Raw genomic sequence first — 27,712 nt, forward strand, 5'->3', positions numbered from 1 at the left:
AAAAAGATCCTACAAATTTCATGAATGGTACTTTGATCATTAGTAATAAAACTAGAAATTAAAGACAAAATTCAAAAAAGTCTCTTCCAACTGGAAATTTAAAAATACTTCTATTAAATAGTACAAGAATGAAAGGGAGACATAAAAACTATCAAAATTACAAAAAAAAAACCCAAATGTAATTTTAAATTACACATAAAAGTCTACGGGATACATTTAAGGCATATCAGAAGAAAATTCATATTCTTAAATACTTATATCAATAAAAATGAAAAAATGCAAAAAAATTAAATTCTCACTCAAAAAGCTAGAAATAAAACAATGAAATCGACCAAAAGAAAGCACAAGGTAAATATAATAAAGATAAAAGCAGAAATTAATGATGTAGAGCATATAAAAACAGAAGATCTAACTAATGAACCAAAACTCTGGTGATAAAATGAAATGTACAATCCATTTAGGGATAAAAGGGAATTGCACACAAAGTAAGAACTGATACTATATATACAGAGAAAAACAAAAAGAAGTCAAAAGAAAAAGAGACTACTTAGCATACCTTTATTCTTTATTTACTTTTAAAGACTTTATTTATTTGACACACACAGAGAGAGAGAGAGAGCACGCACAAGCAGGGGGAGCAGTAGAAGGAGGAGAATCAGGCTCCCCACCAAGCAGGGAGCATGATGCAGGGCTCAATCCCAGGACCACGACCTGAGCTGAAGGTAGACAACCATCTGAATCACCCAGGTGCCCCTAGCATACCTTTATTCAAAAACATGGAAACATGGATGTAGTGGATGATTTCTTGGAGGAAGTAGTTTACTGAAATTAACCTCATTAAAGATATACAGCTTTAGTTTAAGGAGACTATTTTCCATAGAAGAAAAGAAAAGAACATTCCCAGGAAACTTCTACACAGGGGAGGGAGGAAGATGGCAGAGGAGTAGGGGACCCTAGTTTCATCTGGTCCCTAGAATTCAGCTAGATAGCTATCAAATCATTCTGAACACCTGTGAACTCAACTGGAGATCTAAGAAAAGAATTGCTGCAATTCTACAAATAGAAAAGCGACCACTTTTTGCAAGGTAGGAGGTGTGGAGAATTGAATCTGAGGCAACATATTGGAAGATAAAATGCAGGGAGAGGGCACCTTCATAAGCCTGCTACTGGAAAGTGATATAGCTTCAGAGCACAAAATTGGAACTTTTAGAAGTCTGCTCCAGTGAGGGACATCCCTGCCTGAAAGCCACTCAAATGACAAAGTGGGGCAGAATCCTAGTTGGGACAGTGTGGTTTCAACATCCCTGGGGTCAAAGAAAGAATGGGGGTGTCTGAGTGTGGCAGAGTTCCCAGGCATTGGAGCAGGGAAGCCAGCTGCAATCAGCAAGCCCTGGAGGGGCCTCTCAGGTAGGTGTTGCTATAAACTGTGAACACTGGCATGCTCTCTGAGCAGGTCCCCAGCAAGCAACAGAACTGGGGTGAGACACCCCTCCTTCCCTCCAGGAGGAGCAGTGTGGGTGCACGCCACAGGAGTCAACAGGGCTTGGGGACTCATAGTGGGGTTGCGTGCCTAAGATAGAAATGCTTGGTCACAGGCTGGGTAGGCACAGAATGTGGACAGAAACCAGGGAGACAAGAGTGATTGATTGCTTTTCCTTAAGGGTCCACTGAAGAGTAGGGGTTGTGATCTTTCAGCTCTGGAGCTAGAGATTGGGAGGCCACCATTTTCATTTTCATCCTCTAAAGTAGTGCAGAAAGCCTTCAAGGAACAAAAGACACATAGAGCAATCCAGAGGGCTGACATTGAGCCTGGACTCCTGGCAAGGGAAGTGTAATTCCTCCTGGACAAGGGCATCTGAGTATCAGCATAACAGGTCCCAACCCAGAAGACCAGCAAGAACATCCAGTTAATACCAAGTTTACCAATCACACAGAACTGCAAAACTCCAGTGCTGGGAGAAAATAGTGTATAGAATTCATGTTTTTTTTTTTCCTCATGTTTCTTTAGTCTTTCAATTTTATTTTTCTTTCTTTTTCCTTTCAACTAATTTCTTATTTTATCAACTCTTTTAAAGTTTTTTTTTTTAATTTTCAATTTTAGAGTTACATTCTATCCTTTCATTGTATTTGATCTTAGTTTTGTACATATATGTTTTTCTTGTTTTACAATTTTGGGATCTAGTTTCTTCTAACAAACAGACCAAAATACACCGAGGATCTAGTGTATTGCTCTGTTCTGTTCAACTGTCTGATTATATTTTCTATTTTTTTTTTCTCTTCAGTTTCTGGTCTCTTCTGATTTGTATAGTGTATATTTCTCTGGGGTCATTGTTGCCATTTCAGTATTTTGTTCCCTCATTCATCTATTCTTTGGACAGGATAACAAGATGGAAAAAGTCACCTCGAAAAAGAGAACAAGAGGCAGTACTGACTACCAGGGACCTAATCAGTATTGATATAAGTAATATGTCAGAACTAGAGTTCAGAATAATGATTATAAAGATACTAGCTGGGCTTGACAAAAGCATAGAAGACACTAGAGAATTCTTTTCTGGAGAAATAAAAGAACTAAAATCTATCAGGTCGAAATCAAAAAAGCTATTAATGAGATGCAATAAAAAATGGAGGTTCTAACTGCTAAGACAAATGAGGCAGAAGAGAGAATTAGTGATATAGAAGACAAAATGATGGAGAATAAAGAAGCTGAGGAAAAAAAGAGATAAACAACTATCGGATCATGAGGGGAGAATTTGAGAGGTAAGTGATACCATAAACTGAAACAATATTAGACTACTTGGGGTCCCAGAAGAAGAAGAAAGGGAAGTGGGGCAGAAGGTATATTTGAGCAAATTATTGCTGAGACCTTCCCTGATCTGGGGAAGGAAACAAGAATTCAAATCCAGGAGGCAAGAACCCCCCTCACCTCAGAGAACCCCCCTAAAAAAACCCAATAAAAATAGGTCAACAGCTCGACATTTAATAGTGAAGCTTGCAAATCTCAGAAGCAAAGAGAAAATCCTGAAAGCAGCTAGGGACAAGAAGTCTATAACCTACAAGGGCAGAAACATAAAACTGGCAGCAGACCATCCACAGAGACCTGGCAAAGTAAAAAGGAATGGCATAATATATTCAGCATGCTAAATGAGAAACATATGCAGCCAAGAATTCTTTACCCAGCAAGGCTGTCATTCAGAGTAGGAGAGATAAAGATTTCCAGGACAAACAGAAACTAAAAGAATTTGTGATCATTAAACCAGCCCTGCAAGAAATATTAAAGGGGATCCTTTAAGCGATGAGGGAGCCCAAAAGTAACATAGACCAGAAAGGACCAGAGACAATGTACGGAAACAGTGACTTTATAGGTAATACAATGGCACTAACTTCTTACCTTCCATAGTTACTCTGAATGTAAATGGGTTAAATGCCCCAATCAAAAGACACAAAGTATCAAATTGGATAGAAAAGCAAGACCTATCCATATGCTGTCTACAAGAGACTCTTTTTAGACCCAAAGAAACCTCCAGATTGAAAGTGAGGGGGTGGAAAACCATTTATCATGCTAATGGGCATCAAACAAAAGCTGGGGTAGCAATCCTCATATTAGACAAATTAGATTTTAAACCAAAGACTGTAATAAGAGATGAGGAAGGATACTATATCATAATTAAAGAGTCTACCACATAGCCATAGCCAAACTATGGAAAAAGTCCAGCTATCCATTGACAGATGAATGGATAAAGAAGATATGGTGTATATATATATGTACAATGGAATACTACTCAGCCATCAAAAAATTGAAATCTTGCCATTTGAAACAATGTGGGTATTATGCTAAGCGAAATAAGTTAATCAGAGAAAGACAAGTATCTTATGATCTCACTCATGTGGAATTTAAGAAACAAAACAGAAAATCATAGGGGAAGGGAGGGAAAAAGAAAACAAGATGAAATCAGAGAGGGAGACAAACCATAAGAGACTCTTAATCATAGGAAACAAACTGAGGGTTGCTGGAGGGGAGGGGTGTGGGGGGATAGGGTGGCTGGATGCTGGACATTAAGGTGGGCACAAGATGTAATGAGCACTGGGTATTATATAAGACTGATGAATCACTGAACTCTACATCTGAAACTAAGAATACACTATATGCTAAGTAACTGAATTTAAATTAAAAATAAATAAATAAATATGCTCTGTTTTTGTCTAGGACAACTCAGTATCATAAAGCTGTCAATTCTCCCTAAGTTAATTTATCGGTTTAATAGAACTCCAGTAAAAGATGAAAAAATTTGGGGCGCCTGGGTGGCTCAATTGTTAAGTGTCTCTCAGGGACCTGGGATCGAGCCCCGCATCGGGACCCCTGCTCTGCGGGAAGCCTGCTTCTCCCTCTCCCACCCCCCGCCGCTTGTGTTCCCCTCTCTCACTGTGTCTTTCTTTGTCAAATAAATAAATTAAATCTTTAAAAAAAAAAGATGAATAAAGTTTTTTTTTCTGCAGCTGTACAAGTTGAGAGTAAAGTTAATTTGGAAAAATATGTGAAAGTACTTGAAATTACCGTACAAGAAGACTAAGAGCTATTGCTAACCCAAACAGATGTTAAAACATTTTACAAAGTCTCAATAATTAAAATTGTGGTACTAGCACATTAGTAGTAAAACAGCCATTGGAATTGAATGAATATTCAAAGACAGATCCAGGTACATATAGAAAGTTAATATATAATAATGGTGATAATTCAAATCAGTGGGGCAAACTTGAAATTTTGAATAAGTAATGTGGGAAGATCTGGATAGCCATTTGGGAAATATTAAAATTACATTCATACCTCACACAGTACACAAGAATATACTCCAAATAGACCAGCGATATAAATGTAAAAAATGCAAGCACATAGTGACCAGAGTAAATAATGGTTGAATTTTTTTATAACTTGGATGTAGGGAAAATCCAAATCAAGAGGCAATAAAATATTGATAAATTTGACCACAGAAATATTTTTAAAATTTGCATAATGAGAAAATTTAAGCAAGTCAAATGAAAAATGACAAGTGGGAAGGAATTATTTGTAACACATACTATAGAAAAATAGCTATAATATATAAAAATATAAATTCTTAAAGTGTAAGGACAAGATATGAAGAAATCTTACAGAAAAATGTTCAAAGGGCATGGGAAGACAATTTGCTAAAATATAAAATATTTATATTTTATATATAAAATAAACATATATAAATATATGAGACATGAAGGAAATGGACACACCTCCAATAGAATGAAAATAAACACGAACAAGGATATATAATCCAGCATTATATGTAATTGCAAAAGATTGGAAACTACTAAAATTCTCCAACAAAGTAGAATGATTTAAAATGGTAGTACTTACTCACAGAGTAGCTACATAAAATGAGTAAAAGCAGCATTAACTGGTATAGAGTGGTTTCCAAGATACATTATTGAAGAAGTTAAAGAAAAAACATGCAAAAAATTTTTACCTAGCATGCAATATTAAAAAAAAAAAACAAAGGAAGGGAATGAGAAAATAGTTATTCACCTATTTATTTTTGTAAAAAATAAAAGAAAAACATAAAGCAGAAATTCATAGAATAGGTTATATACAAGAAGGGTATGTGTGGTTAGGGGCAAATGGAAAGGATGGGGTGGAATGACACTCTTCTGGGTATTCCTTACTCCTTTTTGTATAGTTTTGACTTTTGGAATCATATTAATATTTTACATATTAAAAAACAAATTTAAATTTACCATGAAGGAGAACAAACCCTAAAGTTGAGTACACATGGAAACAAATGAAGTCCTCTCCAGTTTAAATTAATAGCATACTCTCATTGGGGAAAAAAACAAAAAAACCTAAACCAAATAACTTTTGAACACAGTATTTTGATTATTCTCTTGAATTCTTTTAAAGAGGACAAAAAGATCTGAAAAGAAATCTTGAACTCAATCTAGAAATCTGCCTTTCTTTGTAGTATGATTACAGTAATTCTGAAACTACCTTGCCTGCATTGTAGGGTTGAGCAAATTAATAAATATATTAATTTTTTTGAGAATTGGGAATCTTGATGTGAAAGAAGAGAGTTACAAATAGAATTGCAAAGGTAAGGAAGAATGCTATGGGAGTACCATGAGCACTCATAAATTCTATAATATAATAATATAATATAATATAATATAATATAATATAATATAATATATGTAATATATATAATTTAATATACAATATCATATTGTATATAATTAATTATATAATATTATATAAGATGGTATGATATATGATATAATAGTCTATAGCAGTATAGTGTAGTTCTGTATGTCATATAGAATATATATATTCTAGCTCATCCTTCTAGAAAGCCTCAAATCAATGGCACTTCAGAAGAATTAGATCTTGTTTCCTGACTATCATTCCCAGTTAAAAGGATCCAGGAAGAAATTGTGGCTTCAAGGGCTGGAAAAAGAACTTATGAGTGGGCCTTGAGAATCTTCTTGCACCACAATGTAAGAATATACTCAAAAATATACTGGTGACATACTAAAAGGAGTTAGGAGTCAGCTTGGAGAGGCTTCTACTGTCTAAATCTTGGATAATATGAGAATAACAATAAATAATTACAGCAATGGATTAAAATGCATTGAATAAAACAAGAAACCATGAATCCATGCTGAAAATAATAAGAGGGAAAGTGTTTTCTTATAGTATACTAATAATAACTCATAAATGTAGAAAGAACAACAAAATCACCTTTTACAACCAGCAGGTGGGATGCCTGGGTAGCTCAGTCAGTTGAACTCCAGACTCTTGGTTTAGGCTCAGGTCATGATCTCTTGGGTCCTGGGATCCAGCCCTACCTCTGGTTTCCCACTCAGTGGGGTGTCTGCTTGAAAGATTCTCTCCCTCTGTCCCTCCCCCCACTCACACTTCTCTCTCTCTCTCTCAAATAAATAAATGTTTACAACTAGCAGGGAAGAACCACCAACGCAAGCTAAAACTAAAATAGTTAAATGTTTTCAAATAATTTGTCCTAAAGAATAGTTAACAATTCAAGCTCCTTTCAGAGCTCAGTGAAATTAAAATTAGAGTAAAATATAAGAATGGCTATAATTAAAAAAGAATGATAAAGTCACATTTCACTGAAGTTATGTATGGAACTCATTCATAGCTAATGGGTGGTAAATTGATACAACTACTTTGAAAATCTCTTTAGTAATATTTATTATAACTAAACATATACCTTCCCTGTGTTCTAAAAATTCCATTTTTAGTCAGAAAACTAAAAGAAATGAGCACGTATTTCCACACAAAAAAAATGTACCAATATGTTCATATCAGCTAAATAATATGTGGTATATTGAACACCACAATGAAATACCATGTGCAGCAATAAAGCATAAGGAATGAATACATCTTGCAGACACTATATTGGGTGAAAGAAATCACATGTTAAATAGAACATACTACATAATTCTATGTGAGCAGGCAAAAACTGTCTACTGGGCCAGAAGCCAGAATAGTGTTTACCTGGGGTCAGTATTGACTGGGAAGATGACCCAGTTATTGGGAGGGAGCACCTGGAAAATGTTCTAAATCTTTATCTGGATGATATACACATGCTATTCTTATACATATGGCATATACATGTGCAAAAAATCATTAAGCCATTATTTTAAGATGAGTGCATTTTGTTGTATGTGTTCTTTTAATATTTTTAAGTGACGAGGAAAAGTTTTTTTTAACAACTATGAAACATCATAATACAATTCAGAAGTATAATTTTGAGGGCAAGAGAGATTTTATTCAAACAGAAAATTCAGAAGCAATAAAGAATAATATGCAGAACTGATGCAGTTGTCCAGTTATATTCAGCACGGTGACTCGCTCTGCTCCTTCGCGCCTGTAGGAGGTGAAGCGAGGCCATGAAAGAAATCCTGAGGTATTTCTCAGAGACGCCGCAAGAGGATCTCTAACCAAGCAGCCAGTCTGGCTGCCTCCTTGGGTTCCTTCCCGCTTCCTGCAGAGATGCAGCTCAACCCACGCTGTGCAGGCCAGCCTGGGTCTTTCCCCGGAAACCTTGAGTCTGGACCTGATGCAAAAGCTCGAAACAAACAGCATGCATTGCCGGAGGATGTTCGATATTCACAGAAGTGTATGTGTTTGGTTTGAGTGGCTCGATCCCCAACCCTTACCTCTTACGTTACATTTTATTTTTCCTTTCTCTTCCTGTGAACTTGGAGAATTGAATGAATGCAAGTCCCGCGCATCCATGTGGAACTGTCAGTTTTTCTGGTGCTGAAGATGGAGAGCTGAGGCAAAGGGAGAGTGAACACTGCGCATGCTCTGTAAAGCATTTTTTTTGTTTCTCTCTCTACCCCTTCCCCTTCTTTTCCTTTCCTTTCCTTCCCCTTCCCTCCCCTACCCACAGGTCAAACTGGGCAAAGGAGGAAAATCACAATCAAAGCCTGAAAGTTTGTCCTTCGAAGATTCTCTATTTTGGACCCTGCATTTTGTTTTTACACTCATGCCCAGAGAGCTTGTTTTGGATTTTCCTTCCTCTCAACTCAGTTTGATTATAATAGAGGAAAGGAAAGGAGAGGAAAGGAAAGGGAAAATTTTGCTCCAGATCTCAACATGAGAAAGGGGGCTTTTGAAGGTAAAATGTTCATGTCTACCAAGCTGACCCATTAAGTCCAATAAGTGGAGCAAAGCATTCCAAATGCCAGAAGAGCTTCAAAAACACTCAAGTATTGTTCTGTCTTTATTATAAACAACTTGTAAGCATTTTACTCATGCTCAAATAAAAAAGAATACAGCTACGAGTCTAAAACTTTGCTCAAAGGGGCAAACAACAATGGTTCACTGAGCTCCTATTCATCTGAGAAGCAGTATGACATAGTGATTAAGACTGAGACGTTGGAGCTGACTGTCTGGGTTTTAACCTCCAGTTCTCAACCTGTGTGAACTTAGGGAAGTGACCTAACTTCTCTGTACTTTTCCCTTCATCTTTGAAATAGGAAGATTGCTGTGAAAGTTAAAAATGAGTTAGTCAATGTAAAGCCTTCACATCAGCCCTGGGCCCCTTTATGTTATCAATATCTGAAGGTTATTTTTACCTATATTCCTATTGCTGTGTTAAAAATTGGGGGTCAGAATTCTTTCTTTACTTGAAGTTTTCTCACAGCACATTTAAAAACTATGTGAACATTTGACATATTTCTATAAGCAATTAACAAATGATAAGTCATTATCTAACTGATTTTTAAAGTATTCAGTTGTGTGATAGAGAAAATTAGAGATTAGGGCAGAGTATGATAAAGGCTCATATTCCCATGAAGCTGAAAGAATTTCTGGAAGTGGCAGAATGCAGGAATGTTGGGGGTCCTCTTAGAAAATAAGACTTGAATGGGGTCTGTGCATTTAAGTAGGAGAGATTTGGAAGGCAGAGGAGGATGCCAGAAGGAGCCCTGAGAAGCAGTGAGCTGGAGTGAGCTCAAGGCCACACAGAGATAGGAAGATAGTAATGGCAAGGAAGAAACCAATACTGACTTCACTGACTTCATTCCACTCCACTTCATGACCACATTCATGTTGATGAACTAGAAATCAGAGAGAAAACACCAACTTCCAACTTACTGTTCTATATATTTTATGAACAAAAGTATTTGAAATATTAAGAAAGTTATCATACTCTTCCATAATTCTATGAATAGTAGTTCAAATATAAAATAATTTATAAGAACTACTGTTTTGCAGTATAAAAGCAAACTTCTTAGTGGATTTATTCTAAGCTATCCTAACATTGTAATACTTATTTGGTGACAGACTAGCTTTCGGGGGCTACTATTACAAATGAAAATATAAATGCAATTTTCAGTCTTTGGGGAATGAAAATACATTGAACTAAGTGCCTTTTACGTTTTGACTTAGTATCTTTCTCTCTCCTACCTTTAACTTTTTCACCTGTTTATTGGTATGTGTTAGAATGGTACATATTGGGAGTGGTTTTTTCTAAATATCCCTAGCAAGCCATTTTTTCCACACACAATCTTAGTAATCTTAGAGTTCAGTAGGCCTAGCAGGGCGTGTGCATGGAAGGGGCGCTTTCAGCAAACCATCTCACTCCTTTGTTATGGCTATCTAGCTGAAGACGCGCGGTGAAGGACGGGCAACATGAGGTCAGAGAGCCTGGGAGAACCAACACGTCTGCTGAAAGGACAGAAGGAACGCATTCCGTCGGACTCGGGGGCTAGCTCTCAAAGATGAGGTGCCAGTCCCTGGAATCCTTCTAATGGCTCCCTGCGGGATCCCCAAGCTTCCCCTCCCCCGCCGAGCCCCGCCCCCTTCCTGGCCTCAAACTCTTGAGTCCATTCAAACCTTGCTTTCTTCGCCACGCGCGTTGTCAGGCGTGTAATTGGGGAAACTCCTCCCCGCCGGGACCGCCTCACAGAGGCGCTGCCAGAGGAGCTGCCTCGCTGCCCCCATCTCGGAGCGCGCGGCGGACTCACTCCCGCGCGCAGAGCCCACCGCCGGGGCACTGGCGCGCAGCTCTCCGCGGAGGGGGCAGTGCCTCGGCGGGCCTCGGGGCTGCAGGGCCAGGGACCACCAGGGACCGCCCGCGCCCACCCGCTCCTGCCACCAGGCTGCGCGGACCCGGCGCCCGGGTGCGGGCGGCGCGCCGCGGTGGCCGGGCGTCCCGCGTGCGCCCCGCGGAGCCGCGCGCAGACCCGCCGGCCGTCGGGGGCGCGGCGGGCAGCCAGACCCCACGCCTGTCCGCCGGCGGCGGCGGGGAGCCGGTGTGGCGCCGCACTCCGCGGCACCGGAGGCAGGAAGGGAGAGGAGAGCGGGCGGAGGCGAGGCGCGTGCTCCGGAGGACGCCGCACCCGCCTGGAGGCCCTGGACGCTGCTCCCCAAGCTCCACCGCACCATGGCCCCGAAGCTGCTGCTCTTCCTCTTCCTGTTCTCGGGCTTGCACGCGCGGTAAGTGGCACCCGGGCCCCGCAGCGCCGGGGCTCTGAGCCGGGCTGGAGGGCGGCGGGGGGCGCTGTCTGCCGGCCAGGAGTCCCGGCGCGCCCCGCCGTCGGCTGGGCTGCGGCATAGCCCGCTGGGCCCGGGCCAGGAGAAGAGGGGAAGTCGGCCCGCACCTCACCTGTCCCATTGCCCCCTGGACATGGCCATCTGCCTCTCCAGGCTGGGTGACTGCAGCCTTCTCTGCAATGGGGAATGTGGGGGCTCTGAGATTAATGGGCTTCTCCTAAAGCTTTTAGGATCTGGTTGTTTTAAGGGGTTTTGAAAACCACTATCATAAAGAACCGGAGGTGTCTACCTCCTGTTTACCTCCCTGCAAGTGTTCCAGGGGCTCACACACACACACTGGCCGACATTCTGTATAATTTCCATCACTCTGAAATTTCCCAGGACCCAGAAGTCATGATTTCCTAGCTGCCTAGTTTAGGTCACACTGGCAAAGAGCATCCAGGCTGGGGGCAGGTGGAAGAGGATTGGAGCAAGGGAAAGAACCCTACTTCTCAGAAAGGATTCCCCCGACCCAGGTCCTGCAAACACACACTATAAACATTGCACCCCTTCTAGATGAGCCACTTTTCACACACACGAACATACACACACTTACCCCCATAAAGCAAACATGTTGAAATTGATAAGTCTTCTGCCTGGTAACTGTAAGATCTTACCCTAAATACCCTTAACCTGCCTCCTAGAACAGCAACCCGCTAATGGGAGCTTAGAGGGGCTCCTGGAAGGGATGAAGATGGCTCATAAGGATGGAAGGGCTGTCGAACCAGAAGAGTTAAACCCTGTTGCTGTAAATATAACTGGATATTCTGGGTTTGGTTTCTTTAATTCTGTCTCCCAGACTAGATCTTTAGCCCAGAGCCTGCAGACTTTGGAAATCAGAGCAGCTCCATGCCTCTCCTCCTACCCCCATCCCAAAAGTCTTGGGACACCCCTTTCCCCAAAACACTCTTTGTTCATTTCCTGGATCTGGAAGCTAGAGAGCTAGAGAGCCTTCCTATGGGCAGTTAGCCCTGCAGGTGTCAGCAGGCAATGCCAGGTCTTAGATTTTCATTCATACTGATGAAGTAGGAAGGCACATTAACAAATCTTAGCAGACATAAAGGGACCCCCAATTTCACTCCCCACTTTTGACAGGGGTGTTTGACACTGACAAAGAAAGCCCCGGTTCTCCCCTCCATACCACTTATCCCTATTAAGAGGTGAGAGTGTGAAAGGCAGACAGTGTGCCAGAGACAGTGTCAGCTGGTGATACACAGGCAACTCTCTCAACCGGGCATTGTACTCCTTGGGCCTTTCAACTCAAGTTTCTTCCTGTCTAAGGAGAGAGCTAGGGAAGGATATGGAAGTGCACTTTCTGAAGTTGATTATGCCTGGAAGTATCTCTGTTTAGAGGCAGAGAGACCAGCAGATAGCACCAGGCATAATGTAGACGTCTGAAGTATATAATCTTGATCTAAAGTCACATCTGCATGACCCTTCTGTTGCTACCAACTGGATGAAGTGATCTGCATTTCAGAGTTAGATAATTACATACAGTTTAGATTTGTAGCTACTTAACATGCTACAAGGAAAACTGCTTATTGTCCTCATTAGTTTATGTGCTTAGTAGGAAGATATCTTAGTTTCTAACATGAAGCAGTCAGGTTTCTAGGGATTCCCAAATACATGTACAATTTCTTGGGATTCTTCATCCTTCCATTTCACCAAGGCAGATATAATTGTTTTAATATGTTCTGTCTCTCGGTTCATTGCCTGGCCTTTATAATAGAGGTTGCATATCAGTTGAAAAAAAAATCCAAATTTTAAACTAATTGCATTGCTCTATGCCTCTCCTTTGAGAGCATCTCTGTTCTTTGAATGGGTTTTATAGACATGTAAAATAATCTGAAGTCCAGTGACATCTTTCAAAACTATTATTAATGCTGAGAGGGTTCTCATTTTCACTCTGGAATGCCTTTCTGGTGTTCAGAATCCCTGGAAAAGGTTCTGAGAGTTGTGCTCTGTGGTGATGGCTTGGTACCTCCGTGGAGAGAAAAACACCCTGTTCTGACACCCATGGATGAAGTTATTATGCATTACAACGCACCACGGCATGCCTGGACCTTGGTGATACCTTGCAGACAGTTAACTGCTTTCTGAGGTTTAGGAGCTCCTTTTAATGTTTAAAAATACTTCAGACTTTGTCTCTGTCCTTCTAGTTGAAGGGAAGGTTTGTAAGACCTGAAAATAACATCTGAGGGTTGAGCAGTTCTGTGACAATGACAATACATTGCCGATTTGTTTTTTAAGAAAAGCTAATTGCAGTGATGGTTTTTGGGAGCCAACATTCCTGATAATAGAACACTCAAAAGATTATATATAGCCCACCTAGAATTTAGAAAAGCAGATCATTCTTATTTTATTCATATTCTAGTGGGTCCTCTGAGACGAGATTTGGTTTTCATGAAAGGGAGGATTTTCCTGTGGGGCTGGTGGTCTGACACTAGCACTGTGAGGCTTCTAATTCATTCCCTGAAGTCCTGCAGCAAACTGACGGAAGACCAGGATTGGGAGAAACTCGGTGTCGGCCTCTAAGGGGGCAAGAGGATCTCTGCCCACACTTTGCCACTGTGCACCCCAACCCAGCCACTGCGCTGCAGGTTCTGGTTTACCTCCTGAAGGGGTGGGAGAGGACCCTGCTGCTTTTCCTTCCTCCTCTCTCCCACTCTCACCTGCCTTGGCCTCTAAGGAAGAAGCTTATGCAATTTCAGGAAAACCCTCTCGTCACCACTAGAGGGAGAATTAGGCTCATTATAATACCTGCCTTTGAAGTAGCTCAAAGTCTTTTTCAAAAACGAAGGCTGTGTGTATACAGAGAACTGATGAAGAATTAGTGTGCTCAGTCTATGTACATATGACCATTGGGGCAATAGAAAATAACAGGGCATGGAGACCATAGTCTGGTCTGTGCTGGTGAGCTATCTTTGGGGGTGGGAGAGGGGAAACAGGGAGAGGAATGAGAAAGGTAAGGGAGGGGAAGAGAAGAGAGAGAAAGAAGCAGAGAGACAGAAGAGGGAGAGAGGAAAGCACTGTGGTTGGAGTTGGAACATGTCTTGAGAATGTTGTATGTGATTCTGCCAAAGTGATCTGCCCCTCTGTCCGTAGTCCCTCCGAATGGTTTTGCTGCAGAATGAATTGCCAGGTCCTGTGGGCAATGATTGCTTCCAGCTAACCATGTCCTAGAGAACCTGCTTCAACCTAGTCCTTTTTTTTTTTTCAAGATGATAAAATTAATATTCCTGACAATATTTCTGATAAAATGTTCTAAAGTGACATTTTAAATTCTATAATGTTATTTGTAAAAGTTCAGTTTTACAAATAATGAAATGCAGCATATCACTTCTTGAATGTGTCCCAAATTTTGTTGGTTCCTATTGATGGTGAATGTTCAGGGCAAATAAAAACTCACAGCATTTTATAGTTTCTGTGGATGATATATTTTAACCTTCTAGCCAATAAATATTCAAGAAATAGAATTAAAGTCTAAGATAAACCTAAGAAAACTTAAATAAAGTCAGTCTGCCAGACATATGCCATATACTCATTTTCAAAATCTCATTTATATGTATATATTCAACCAGGACCAGACTATGTGACACTGCCCTAGTCTAGGTTAAGGCTAGTTAACACTCATAGAAATACTGTAATGTATATGATACATGACATATACATATAATTACATATTATATAAAATCATGTATACTATTGTACTATATATGTAACTATGTGATTATATTATATATACAATTGTGAGCATTTAAACAAAGTAGAGATAATGAATTTTTAGAAGTTTCTTCTCTTCCTTTCTTTCATGTTCATTATAGATAATTTAGACAATTCCAAAAATTAACTTAAAGAAACGTGTCCCAGAGCACAACTTGCCCTGGGATAATGTTAACATTTTGGCTCCTGTTTGGGAAGCTAAACAGAAATGAGCTCGTACCAAGTCAGGACAAATAAACCTCAATACAATCTTCTATTCTATATTTTGTTCTCTTTGGTGAAGACAAGTCATTAAGGCATTTATGTCGACAAAGTATAAGGAAACAAGCAAAGTTGTTTGTTGTTTTATAAGTTTTTCTTGCCCTAGTAAATGAAAGTCCACCTGGAAATGCTGCTTTAAGGCAGAAGGAGACTCTCCTCTTTTAAGCCTGAATGGCTGTGTTGTTGATTTGGCCTCACTCACTGTGAAAACTAGCTTGTCATTTTGAGGCCTCTCCATTCAAGTACTCCTGTCAGTGTGTATCACCCAGGAGAGGCGGCTGACCTGCTGCACAAGACAAGCTCAGAGATGCTCAAGCATCTGTTTCAACCCGTTTATTGAGGGGCCAAATGATTAAGACATACTAGAAAGATTTTAATTTTTAATGTCTGTATTAGCCTGCTCTGTAGGAAATGAATCAGTTTATGTTGTAAGAGGTCAAATTGCCAGAGGGTATTCATCAAACACCATCTCTGCTCCTTTTCACCACACATGAGTGCTGGCCAAGCAGACCACCTCATAATGTCCCCATGTCTACCTAGATTGAAGGTTCCAGTCTCCTTAAGAAACACAAAAGTCAGACTCAGCTATTTTCAGCAAAAGTTAGTCTCACCTTCAACAAAAATGAGGTCTTGGCAGTAGGGGGTAGAAACAGCATGATAAAGTCACCATCTAACAAACATCTGGAAGGTTTGTGCCTGGACCTTTAGAGGTTCTCAGGGTGGGACCAAGCAAGGCTGATTGCTTGCTGTTTGATCTCCTGGCATTGATTTGCTTATTTTCGTGTTTATAGCTTAACATAGACAAGGAATCATTTTGTGACATTTAATGAAAACATTATAACATGTTAAGAGCAGTGGCATTCCTCCTATTGATTCTTTCTAAATGATATTTTGTTTTCATTTTAGAGGTAATCCATTTGGCTGCGAGTATTGGGGACTGTCTACTTATGTCAGTGGTGCTTGAGTGGGCAAAGCTTAAGATACTTCCTGGAGCCATTGCTACGACTTATACTTCACGCTTTGTCCCATAATTATAGGTCCAGAAAGGTGGAAGAGGATGAATATGAGGATTCATCATCAAACCAAAAGTGGGTCTTGGCTCCAAAATCCCAGGACACTGATGTGACTCTTATTCTCAACAAATTGCTGAGAGAATATGATAAAAAGCTGAGGCCGGATATTGGAAGTGAGTGTCGTTGTTTATTATTCTAATAGAAAATACACTGTGATGATATATTTTTAAAGTTTTTATTTTAAATAGTTATAAATTCACAGGAAGTTGCAAAGATGGTACAGAGTCACACAATTTATGAGTGTATGATATGATATCAAATATGACATCAAAACCAGGGAATTGGCATGGGTACAATGTATGTGCATGATTTCATGTCATCTTATCATACATAGATTTGTGGAAGGACCACCAAAATCAAGCTATAGAACTGTTTCATCAGCATAAAGACCCCCCTCCCTGCTGTGCCCCTTTATAGTTGTATCCACCTCCCTCTTCCAAAATTTCTGAACCCTGTCAGCCACTATTTGTTATTTCTGTGTTTTGGTCATTTTTAGAATGTCATATACATGCAATCATTCAGTATGTGAACTTTTTTTTAATATTTTATTTATTTATTTGAGAGAGAGAGAATGAGAGAGAAAGCATGAGAGAGGGAGGAGGGCCAGAAGGAGAAGCAGACTCCCTGCTGAGCAGGGAGCACAATGCAGGACTCAATCCCAGGACTCCAGGATCATGACCTGAGCCAAAGGCAGTCACTTAACCAACTGAGCCACCCAGGTGCCCTCAGTATGTGACCTTTTGAAATCGGCTTTTCTTCCCTCAGCAAAGTGATTTAGAGATCCATTCAAGTTGTTGTGTGTATTAATAGTAGTTTGTTCTTTCTTATTGCTAAGTAATCTTCCATGGGAGGAATATACCAGTTTGTTTATCCATTCACCTATTGAGGAACATTTTTGTTGCTTACAGTTTTTATTACAAATAAAATGACTATGTGCATTTGTATTCAGGTTTTTGTGTGGAAGTAAGATTTCATTCCCTCGGATGAATGCCCAGGAGTATGATTACTAGGTTTTATGCTGAATGTTTAGTTTTTTAAAGAAACTGTCAAAACTTTTTTTCCAAAGTGCCTGTTCCATTTTCTATTCCCACCAGCCAATGTATAAGAGATCCGGTTTCTCTGTCTTCACCAGCAAGGAGTATTGTCACTATTTTTTATTTTAGCTGTTCTAATAGGCATAAATCTAATAGGTTGATACCTCATTGTGTTTTGACTTGCATTTTCCTGATGATTAGTGATATTGAACTACTTTTATATGCTTATTTGCCAGCAATATATCCTCTTCATTGAAATATCTCTTCATATTAGTTGCCTTTAAAAATTGGATTCTTTTGTTTTATTTTTTCTGTTGAATTATTGAGTTCTTCATATAATCTAGGTATAATCCCTTTGCCAGATGTAGTTTGCAAATGTTTTTCTCTCAGTATGTAGCTTGTCTTTTCATTCTCTTAACATGATCTTTCACAGAGGAAAAGTTTTTAATATAGATGAAGTTCAATTTATTGATTTTTAAACATTTTTTGGAATATGCTTTTGGAGTAATGACTAAGAACTCTTCATGAAGCCCTAGTTCCTGAAGATTTTCTCCTCTGTTTTCTTCTAAAAGTTTTATAATTTTATGTTTTACATTTAATTCATTATCTGTCTTTATATAAAATCAGTGTGTTAGGTTTAGAGCTAAGTTCCCCTACCATTTTTTTTCTATGGATATCCGGTCCTTCTATCACCGTTTATTAAAAAGACTGTCTTTCCTCTGTTGAATTGCATTTACACATTTGCCAAAAATCAACTGGCATAGGATATTTCTGGATTCTCTATTCTGTTCTATTTATTTATGTGTCTATCACTGTGTAATACCCACTGTCTTGATTACTATAGTTACATAATAAGTCTTGAAATTGGGTAGATTAATTCAACCTCTTTATTCTTCTTTTTAAAAATTATTTTAACTCTTATAAGCCATTTCTTTTCCATATGAATTTTAGAATTATCTTGTTATATCTAGAAAAACTCTTCTGCTAATTTTCTATCAGTTTGGGAAAAATGCCATCTGTACTATGTTGAGTATTCAAATCCACAAATGTGATATGTCTTCCCATTTTAGATCTTTAATTTCTTACATTCAGTGTTTTACAGTTTTTAGTATACAAGTTCTGAATATATTTTGTTAGATTTACACCTTAGTATTTCATGTTTTGGAGTGATTATAAATGGTACTGTATTTTAAAATTTCTTTTTCCCTATGTTCATTGCTAGATATACAGAAATACAGTTGATTTTTTATATATTGATTTTGTGTCCTCTGACTTGCTGAAACTCACTATTTTAGGAAGTTTTGTGTGTTTGTTTTTTGATAGGTTCCTTGGGATTTTCTGTGTATACCATCATCTCATATGGGAACTTTTATTTCTTGCTTACCAATCTGTATATCTTTTATTTTATTTTTTTGCTTTATTTCACCAGCTGGAACTTCCAGCACTGTGTTGAATAGCAGTGGTGTGAATGGACATCTTGCTTTGTTCCAGATCTTAGAGGAAGGACATTCAGTCTTTCACTATTAAATGTAATTTTAGCTATATATTTGTATATATATTTTATCAGAGAGAGTTCCCTCTATTCCTTGTTTTCTGAAAGTCACTTTTTTAAAAATCATGAATGGATGTTGAATTTTGCCAAATGCTTTTTCTGCATCAATAGATGAGATCATGTGACTTTTTTTTTTTAGCCAGTTAATATGGTGGATTAGGTTGAGTGATTTTCAAATATTGAACCAGTCTTGCATCCCTAGAATAAGCCCCACATAGTTATGTATTTGATAATACTCTTTTTAAAAACCTCTTTTATATATTGCTGAAATTATTTGCAAATATTTTGTTAAGGATGTTTGCCTCTCTATTCATGAGGAACATTGGTCTGCAGTTTTCTGTTTCTTTTTTCTTTTCTTTTCTTTTTTTTGACAATCTTTGTTTGGTTTTGGTATCAGGTAATACTAGTTTCATAAGATAAGTTAGGAAGTGCCCTCTGATCTTCTGTTTTCTGGAAAAGATTGTGCAAAAGTTTGTGTAAACTTCAATATTTCATAGAATTCTCCAGCAATATTCTCTGAGTCAGGAGATTTCTTTTCTGAAGTTTTGTCATTACAAATTAATTTCCTTAATAGATATAAGTCTCTTCAACTTATCAATTTTATATTAGGTAAGTTGTGAGCATTTGTGCTTTTTAAGAAATTGGTCCATTTCTTTTAAGATGTTAGTTTATATGTGCAGAATTTTTCATGATATTCCCTTATAATCCTCTTAATATCTTTATGGCCTATAGTATATCCCCTGCTTCATTTCTGATATTAGTAATTTGTGTCATCTTTCTTTTTTTTTTTGTCATCTTGCTAGAGGTTTGATTTATCTTTTCAAAGAACTACCTTTTTGTTTCATTGTTTTTCTCATATTGTTTTTCTGTTTTCAATTTCATTAAACTTCTCTTTTATATTTATTATTTGTTTTTTTTTCTGTTTGATTTGGGTTTATTTTGCACTTCTTTTTTGAGGTAGCACTTAGTTTCTTGACATGAGACTATTTTTTTTTTTTTGGAAAGACTTAACACAAGTTTATTGTGGAATATATAAAAATAATAAAATGATAGCATCCATGAATATGAACAGTAAATATTCTAATGTAAGCAATAGTGCTTTAAATTACCCTCTCTGTACTGCTTTAACTGTTCTCTCACAGATTTTGGTATGTTGAAATTTCATTTTTATTAAGTTCAGTGTATTTATTTCTCTTGAGATTTTTTTTTCCTTAAGTCAGATTATTTAGAAGTGTATTTTTAGTTCCCAGGTGTTTGGAAGTTTTCCTGTTATCTGTTACTAATTTCTAGTTTGATATCATTGTAATAAGAGAATACACTCTACATGAGTTAAATTCATTTGAATTTGTTAATCTTTGATTTATGACCCAGAATATGGTCTATTTTGGTGAATGTCCCGTAGGCACTTAAAAAGAATGTATATTTTGCTGTTGTTGAATGGAATGAACCTGTTGTTTGATGGTACTGTTGAGTTCTTCTATATCTTTACTGATTTTCTGTCTGGTTTTTCTATCAATTGTTTTGATAAGTTAACAATAGATAGATCAAAAAGTAGATTTTGATCCAAGACCAAGACAAGAGTGGTGTGTTTGTCCAGGAGAGAATCACATACAGTTATTGGTATAGACCTGTGCCATAGTCATGATGATGATCAGAGACCATGGGGATTGTGGCAGATACATTTTTTATAGGATGAACCCAAGCTTTAGTTTATTTCTTCTTCTCCATGGGGCTCAGTTTCATTTAGAGCCCAGCAGCTTGCCAACTCGCATACTACCCCAGCCACCTTGTTCCTCTGTTTTTCCAAGTTTGAGGCTCGGGTGTCCAATTTATCAGTAGCAGGACATAGAACTACATTGGTTCCAATAGGCATAGAACATCAAAACCCTTGTGGTGTAGTGTGCAGGAGGCTTGGAGATGCATGCCCATGCATTATTGGAGCAGTCATGTCATCTTTACATGTTTCTGTTGCCTTTCCATACAATAAAGGAAAGGGACCAAATTACCTGTAAACTTCCTTCCAGCTTTAAGATATTTATTCAGTAAGCAATACATCTAAATTACCATTGCACAAGGTTCATAAATTCAACTGTCACCACATTTCCCCTTCATAATTATATAAAGTGTCTATCCAGTGTGAAGAATGTGCAGCAGTTCTGCACTTACATGGAAAGAGAAAATTGAGAAAATGTTGCTAATTTCTTTATTAATTGTCAGACACTGTGCTTGACCCTACAGCAAAGATAAATAAGACTTTTCTCCTTGCCCTTCTGGGTAAGTTTAGTCCTTTGCTTATCCCATGCTATAAATACAGCGCTGCACTTTCCATCTATGGTATTATTCAGTACCACATTTGTCCTCTGAGGTGGAAAATTGGACATGGGTAGAAAGTGGGTGAGCTCGGCTTCCCACCCAGGTCTCTGACGATACCTTGATCACTTAGCCACTTTACTAGTTATAGAAAATGCCAGGCAATTCTGTTCAAAAAACAGGGAGCCTCTCTTACACACACACACACCAAAACATTCAGAAGGGGATGTACTAAGGCTTTGTCATGTGCAACAGGCAAGCAGAATTCACAATTCTAAGGATTTTATTTTTCCACTATGTACATAGGAATTGTAAATTTTCTAAGTGAAACAGTGTGCTACAAACTAAGAAAGAATACTTTTTTAAATGGCAACTCTTCTAAAGCCTCATGTCATCAGAAGGGCTCTGTGGTTTTTGAGCGAAAGATATTTAAAAAAACAACTAAATATAAAACCATAAAGCAGGATGCTCCTCTTTTGTTTTATGATTTTGAAGTTCTTCCAAGCACACTGCCGTGATCCCTGGGGCAGCAGAGTGACCTGATGAAAGTCTGCAGGATCACTGTTGCATCTTAGGATTCCTCTTGTTTCATTTAAATGTTAAATAATGTCTGAGTGGCAGAATCCAGCAACTCACTGATGCTCAATCAAGAGTCATTGCCCAAGAACAGCTCTCCTGGTCAAAGATACTGAATTAGACACCATTTTCTTTCATGGTTTAGAAGGGCTCTTCTTTAAAGGACAATTTCCTATAACAATCTGAATTTCTTTTCTTTTTTTCACTACTTTTATCACTTGTAGCCTATTTATTATGACCATCCTGCCTCTTCCTCAGGGCACAATCAACTTATATTACATAGCATGGTGCTATACATGGATTTATCATTAGTTTACTATAATTCCCAGTTTATTTACTCACCTCTCCTATACTCTTCCTCCCTCTCTCAGTCAACCTCTATTTACGGTGCTTTCACTCTGCACCAAGCCCTGGGACATGGATATGTGGGGAGCAAAGCAGATGTTTGGGTTTTCCTAATGGAGAGGGAAGGAGGTAGGTTCCCTGAATACAGGCATGTAAGAGTCGATATTGGGATATTGGGATTCCCACTTTGGGGTAAGGCAAGCCTGTTTAAGGCACTCTTTAGTTTAAATTCCTTGAAAATTCCACTTTAATTCTAGGATAAAATCCAAACCCTTAGAATGACATAAAGTGTTAAGCCACTATCTGGCCCTTGCCTACCTCTCTGCTTTCACTTCCTGACACTCCACATTTCACATGTTATACCCTCTGGGGACACCAAACCTCCTGCTTTCCTTAACTGGATGCTTGCTTTTATGGTTCTCTCATTCTAGCATGTGGTTCTTTTAACACCCTTTTCCCTCTTCTGCACTGAGCTCTTTCCTACCTTTCTTCAAGCCGTGAAGTTACCTCCTATTAGAAGCCCTCTTCCATGACCTGCCCCGTTCTCACCTCCCTGCCAGGGTGGATCAAGTGTTTCTCTGAGTTTCTTCTAGCATCATTTTCTCATTTGTGCAATAGGAATAGTACATTTTGAAAGACTGTCTTGAGGATGGCGAAATGTGATGCAGCCATGAAATAGCTTCTGCAACACTTTTGTGTACTTTCCACAGTTCTGCAGCTGGGAATTTGTCTTCTTTCCTCCCACCCCAGGACACAGTTCCCAGCTCCTAACTGTAGATGCATCAGTTTACGTTGGCATCTCCCAACATACGTAGTCCAACTGCATCCACAAAGATCCAACATCAGGAAATAAATAAAATGGCTCATCACTGTTATTGTCCACAATAAATAGATGGAATTGAACAGACTCATTTATGTTGCACAAAAGTAACATACCCACATGGAATCCTCTACTTAGTTTTCATAATACAAACTGTGATCATTACGTTTTAAAAATACTCATTATTTTTCTAGCTATTATCTCTCAACTATCCACTAAATTATGGATGTATCTGTTTTAGTTCTCCATCTTTAATTCTCCTTCATTCTAAGTAATACTTCAGCTATGTCCTTTACTAGTTCAGGGTTATTCAGGGTATCATTTATCTCAGGAACAGATCTTGTCATGTGAGCTCAAAAAGGCTAGAGGAGGATAAAACTTCTAATAAGAGAACTGTGAAAAGGAAAGGAAATGAACCTGAGTGAATTTCTCTCCCTTCAGGGTTTGAAGAAATTTGAACCACTGTCTTGAAAATAAAGTATTTCAGAATACAAATTCCTTGTCCATAATCTGGACAGTCTATACCAAATACAGTCAGTATTGGGAAAAATAAAAGGTTATGTGTTGGCTTTTAAAGGTGAATGAACACCGAATACATGCACAATGCATAGAAATGACTCATGGACTCATTTAATTTAGGCAGAACATCTGAATAATCTTTTCTTGGCTATGTCCATAACAAGAAGGATTAATTTTTCTATTCCTCTTCTTCAGGTGTTTGCATATCTGGACTTCTTTTCCAGGCTTTTCTAAAGCTTATTTTCCCAGTTTAGTTAAAACTTCTTCAAAATGAGGGATGATGAGCATCCAGCATGAGAAGAAGCTGGTTGCATGAGTGAGAAGGTGAGCTTTGCACTGCTGTAATTTGCTGGCAGAAGACAGAGGAACCCCAACCTCCTCCTCAGTGGGGAGTACCCCCCTAGTGGAGAGGCCACTTGAGCTTCTTTTCTTCACAATTCCCAGAGCTGGACATGGCAGCTGGGCACTGATTCAAGAGTACTGAAGTGACAGGACCAAATCCTCGCTAGGAGGAGCTCCTGCTCCTTCCAAGGTCACGTTCCTGGCTGAGGAAGGAGAAGGAGAGAATGACTCAGTAGTGGGAATATGACCCCAGAGAGGTCTGGAGTTAGTTTTGTTGCAGATAATGTTACGTTAAATGACTAAAAGACATAACAAGTGGGCTTTGAAGTATAATTTTTAAAGCACACCTTATCATGTTGCTCTTTAATATCTTTCAGCTCAAAATTATGAGGATAATTGAGTAACCAAAGAACTGTAAAAAGAATGCCTAAAGAATGTTGGTCACAGATGTGATGTCTCTGAGAGAGGCCTGGAGTAGCCAGTAGAAAGGCAGAGCAAAACCTCCTTTGTTTCTGGACTGGTTCCTGATGTGTGTAAATGTGACAACTCCTGTCAGGCCCTGCCATAGGGTTTTGAGAGTTTAAGCTGGATCATAGAATTTGAGAGAATTTTGAAATGTGTGAAGGACTGTACAAACAATCAATTATATTAACATATGATTTATAATGGATATATACAATTGTCCCTCATCCTGATGGTTTTATATTTTAAGAAAAAAAAAGAGACATAAAGTTTTAATCTGAAGGAATGAAATACACATGTTAAAGTGTAGGTGCTTGTGTGCCAGAGGAAGAGAGAGTTGATTTTGGGGTCCCTAAAGCATAGCGACTTGATGGATCACAATCTAAGTGCCTCAGCTTTGGTACTGATTTTCAGATGACCTTTCTAACTGTCTTACTGCACATCAGATGACTGTCTCAACTGTACATTTAGGTTAGCTTGGTTAATCTTCATCTAAAACCACAGCCTACTATGCAGACGGGTGAGTTGTCATTTCCCAACAATTACTGTATATCCAGAAAATAATTCAAATATATTCACTCCATTCTCAGAAAAGGTGTAGGAGGAGAGGAAACAGACATTCTTAATTGCTGTGCTCAAAGTAAAAGCTATTACTGTAGACTTAGTTAACTGATTTTCTCACAAAGTTAATTCAAATACATAGAGAGGTGGAGAACAAATTTTGTGGAGAAATTATACCTGTCATCTCTATGGGAGAGTAATCAGGCATCCAGAGGATGCTGGGTTAAGACCCATTACCTCATGTAAGACCTACATGTTGGTAGGTGACCCTTCCCCTCATAATCCTTACCATTTTGGGCAGTGATCCTTTTTACACGTATACCTTAGCACTTGGGATTTCACCATGGCACTCTACCTAAGGCAGAATTCTGTGTAAGGCAAGGCTGTATGAGAACATCTGCCTATAGTTTGGTTCATTAAAAAGATTTTTTTACTAGGCTATATTTTTTCTTGTAGGAGACATATAATGAGATCTCAATGTATAAGTATTTTTTTTATCTGTAATTTGGTAAATAACTCTGATCACATGTCCCTAGGAATAATCTAATGACTGGACTTGATTTGAATATGCAATTCAGTTTATAGAATAACAAGTGATCTGTTTCTTATGTTTATTCATTACCACTGCAGGAATTGAGCAAATAGCTTCATGTGGCTTAGAGAGGGTTTGAGTGAGAAAAGAGCTGGACTCAAATAATGGGTTCTTCCACCAGTTGCCAGTGGATTGACTTAGAGATACAAACTCACTGACCTGTAGGTTTAGTTGGATAATTAAAACTGTATCCAAGTCTTGTAAGAATTGTAGATTATAACGTCTGACCCATAGAGAGAGGACAGAACGTGTCATCTGCCTTCCGCCCACTGTATTCCTAGACCTACACACCGTGTTGGCTGCTGGTTCTGCCTGGTTTATGAGTAGTGAAATAGAAGTCGCAGCCAGTTCCACTGTCATAAAAGCTTTGTCTTAGATCGAGATTTCTGTTCAGCTGTCGGCATATCATCAGTATGTAATTAACATCCTGATCCAAAATGTCTTACAGATCCTTTTATAAAGTATTACTGTGCCCATACTGATTAGGTTGTTATCCTACTAATTCACATTTGAGGGACAAATGCAGATGTGAGAATCATAGTTTCATAGAATATCATGGCTTGAAGGGATTCCAAAGGAAACCTGTCCAACAATTTACAAATCTGGCTTTATATCAGAATTACCTTGGGAGCTCTTTAAAACACAGAGCTCAGGGCCCAACCCCAAGACCTGCTATGGAATATTATTTTTCTGTTTTCTAGTTCACTGATTTTCACTTAGATCTGTATTATTACCATTCTTCTGCTTGCTTTGAATTTAGTTTGCTTTATTTTTAGTTTCTTAATGTGGAAGATGAAGTCATAGATTTTGAGACCTTCTTATCTAATTTTAGTGTTTAGTGCTATAAATTCCTCCTAAGCAATACTATAGTGGCATTCCACAGATTTCAGTGTTTTGATTTCATTTACATTCAATAAAGAAAACCCTACTAATTTCCTTTTTTATTTCTTCTTTCACCCATGCATGGTGTTCATTTAGATGTGTGGTATTCATTTTCCAAATATATGAGATTTTTCTGTTAATGATTTCTAATTAAAATCCACTGTAGTCAATGAACATACTTTGTATAACTTAGATCCTTTTACATTTACTGAGACTTGGTTCATGGCCCAGAATATGATCTATATTGGTGCACACTTGGAGAGAATGTATTCTGTTATTGTGAGGTGGAGTGTTGTGTGATTAGATTAGGTGAAGTTAGTTCATATTTTTATAAAGATCTACTTGCTGATTTAATTTTTTGTTATTGAAGTATAGTTAACATATAATGTTACATTAGTTTCAGGTGTACAATATAGTGCAGTGACACCATGTGTCACCATACAACATTACAATATTATTGACTATATTCCCTATGCTGTACTTTTCATCCTCATGACTTATTTATTACTTACTGATTTTTTTAAAACCAATTTTTATCAATTATTCAGGGTAGGGTATTGAAATCTCTGGCAATAACTATGGATCTGTCCATTTCTTTTTATAGTTCTATCAGTGTTTGAATCATGAATTTTGAAACAATGATATTAGGGGTAGAAGCATTTAGGATTTTTATGTCCTTTTGATTAATTGACCACATCATCATTAGAAAATGAATATCCTTGTACCTGGCAATATTCTTTTTTTGTGAAATCTACTTTGTCTGATGTTAAAATAGACCCTCCAGCTTTCTTTTGCCTAGTTTTAGTATGGTATAGGTCTTTCCATTCTTTTACTTGTAAACTATATTTCTCAGTAGGCTTAAAGTGTGCTTCTTGTAGGCACCTTATAGATTGGTTTTGCTTTCCTAACATTCAGTCTATCAATCTCTTCATTCTAATTGGAGTCTTTAGATCATTTACATTTATTGTAATAATTGTTGTGGTTAAATTTAAACCTGTCACCTTTTTATTAATTTTCTATAGATCCTGTCTGTTGTTCCTTTTCTCCTCTTTTTATGTCTCTTATTTCCTGTGTTATTGTCGATAACCTTTATCATGCCATTTTAGTGGTTATACTAAAGGTTTGTAGTATAATTTTTAACTTATCACAGTCTACCTCCAGGTGATTTTATACCAGTTTACATATAGTACAAATGTGTGTGTGGATACATATTTCTGTCTTTTATCATTTTCCTTCTACTTGAAGAACTTCCTTTGACTTTTCTTTTAGTGTAAGTCTATTATGAGTTCTTCCAGCATTTGTAAACCTGAAAATATTTTTAGTTTACTTTTTTAAAAAAATCTTTATTGAGATATAATTCATATACTATAAAATTCATCCAGTTAAAGTATACAATTCAGTGGGTTTTATATTTATTTATTTATTTATTTTTATTCATATATTTGAGAGACCGTGAGTGAGAAAGAGAGCATGAGCAGGGGGAGGGGCAGGGGTGAGGTTAAAAGCAGACTCCCCACTGAGCAGGGAGCCCCGACTCAGGACCCTGGGATCATGACCTGATCTGAAGGCAGAAGCTT

At 38.1% G+C, this 27,712-nt stretch overlaps 1 protein-coding gene across 1 annotated transcript in view; it reads left to right on the forward strand.

The window, feature by feature from the left end:
• The first annotated feature begins 10,934 nt into the window (after positions 1-10,934).
• GABRG3 (gamma-aminobutyric acid type A receptor subunit gamma3) overlaps positions 10,935-27,712 on the forward strand; it is a 748,674-nt gene continuing 731,896 nt past the window's right edge. Inside the window, exons 1-2 of the mRNA XM_028087281.2 lie at positions 10,935-10,987; positions 16,105-16,253. Of these exons, the coding sequence (XP_027943082.2) occupies positions 10,935-10,987; positions 16,105-16,253 (202 nt within the window). The remainder of the gene's footprint in view (positions 10,988-16,104; positions 16,254-27,712) is intronic.

This window comes from Eumetopias jubatus, unplaced genomic scaffold (assembly GCF_037043125.1).
Source record: "Eumetopias jubatus isolate StellerSeaLion01/CBP00866 unplaced genomic scaffold, mEumJub1_p1.0 scaffold_7, whole genome shotgun sequence".
In the NCBI taxonomy this organism is placed as follows: Eukaryota; Metazoa; Chordata; class Mammalia; order Carnivora; family Otariidae; genus Eumetopias; species Eumetopias jubatus.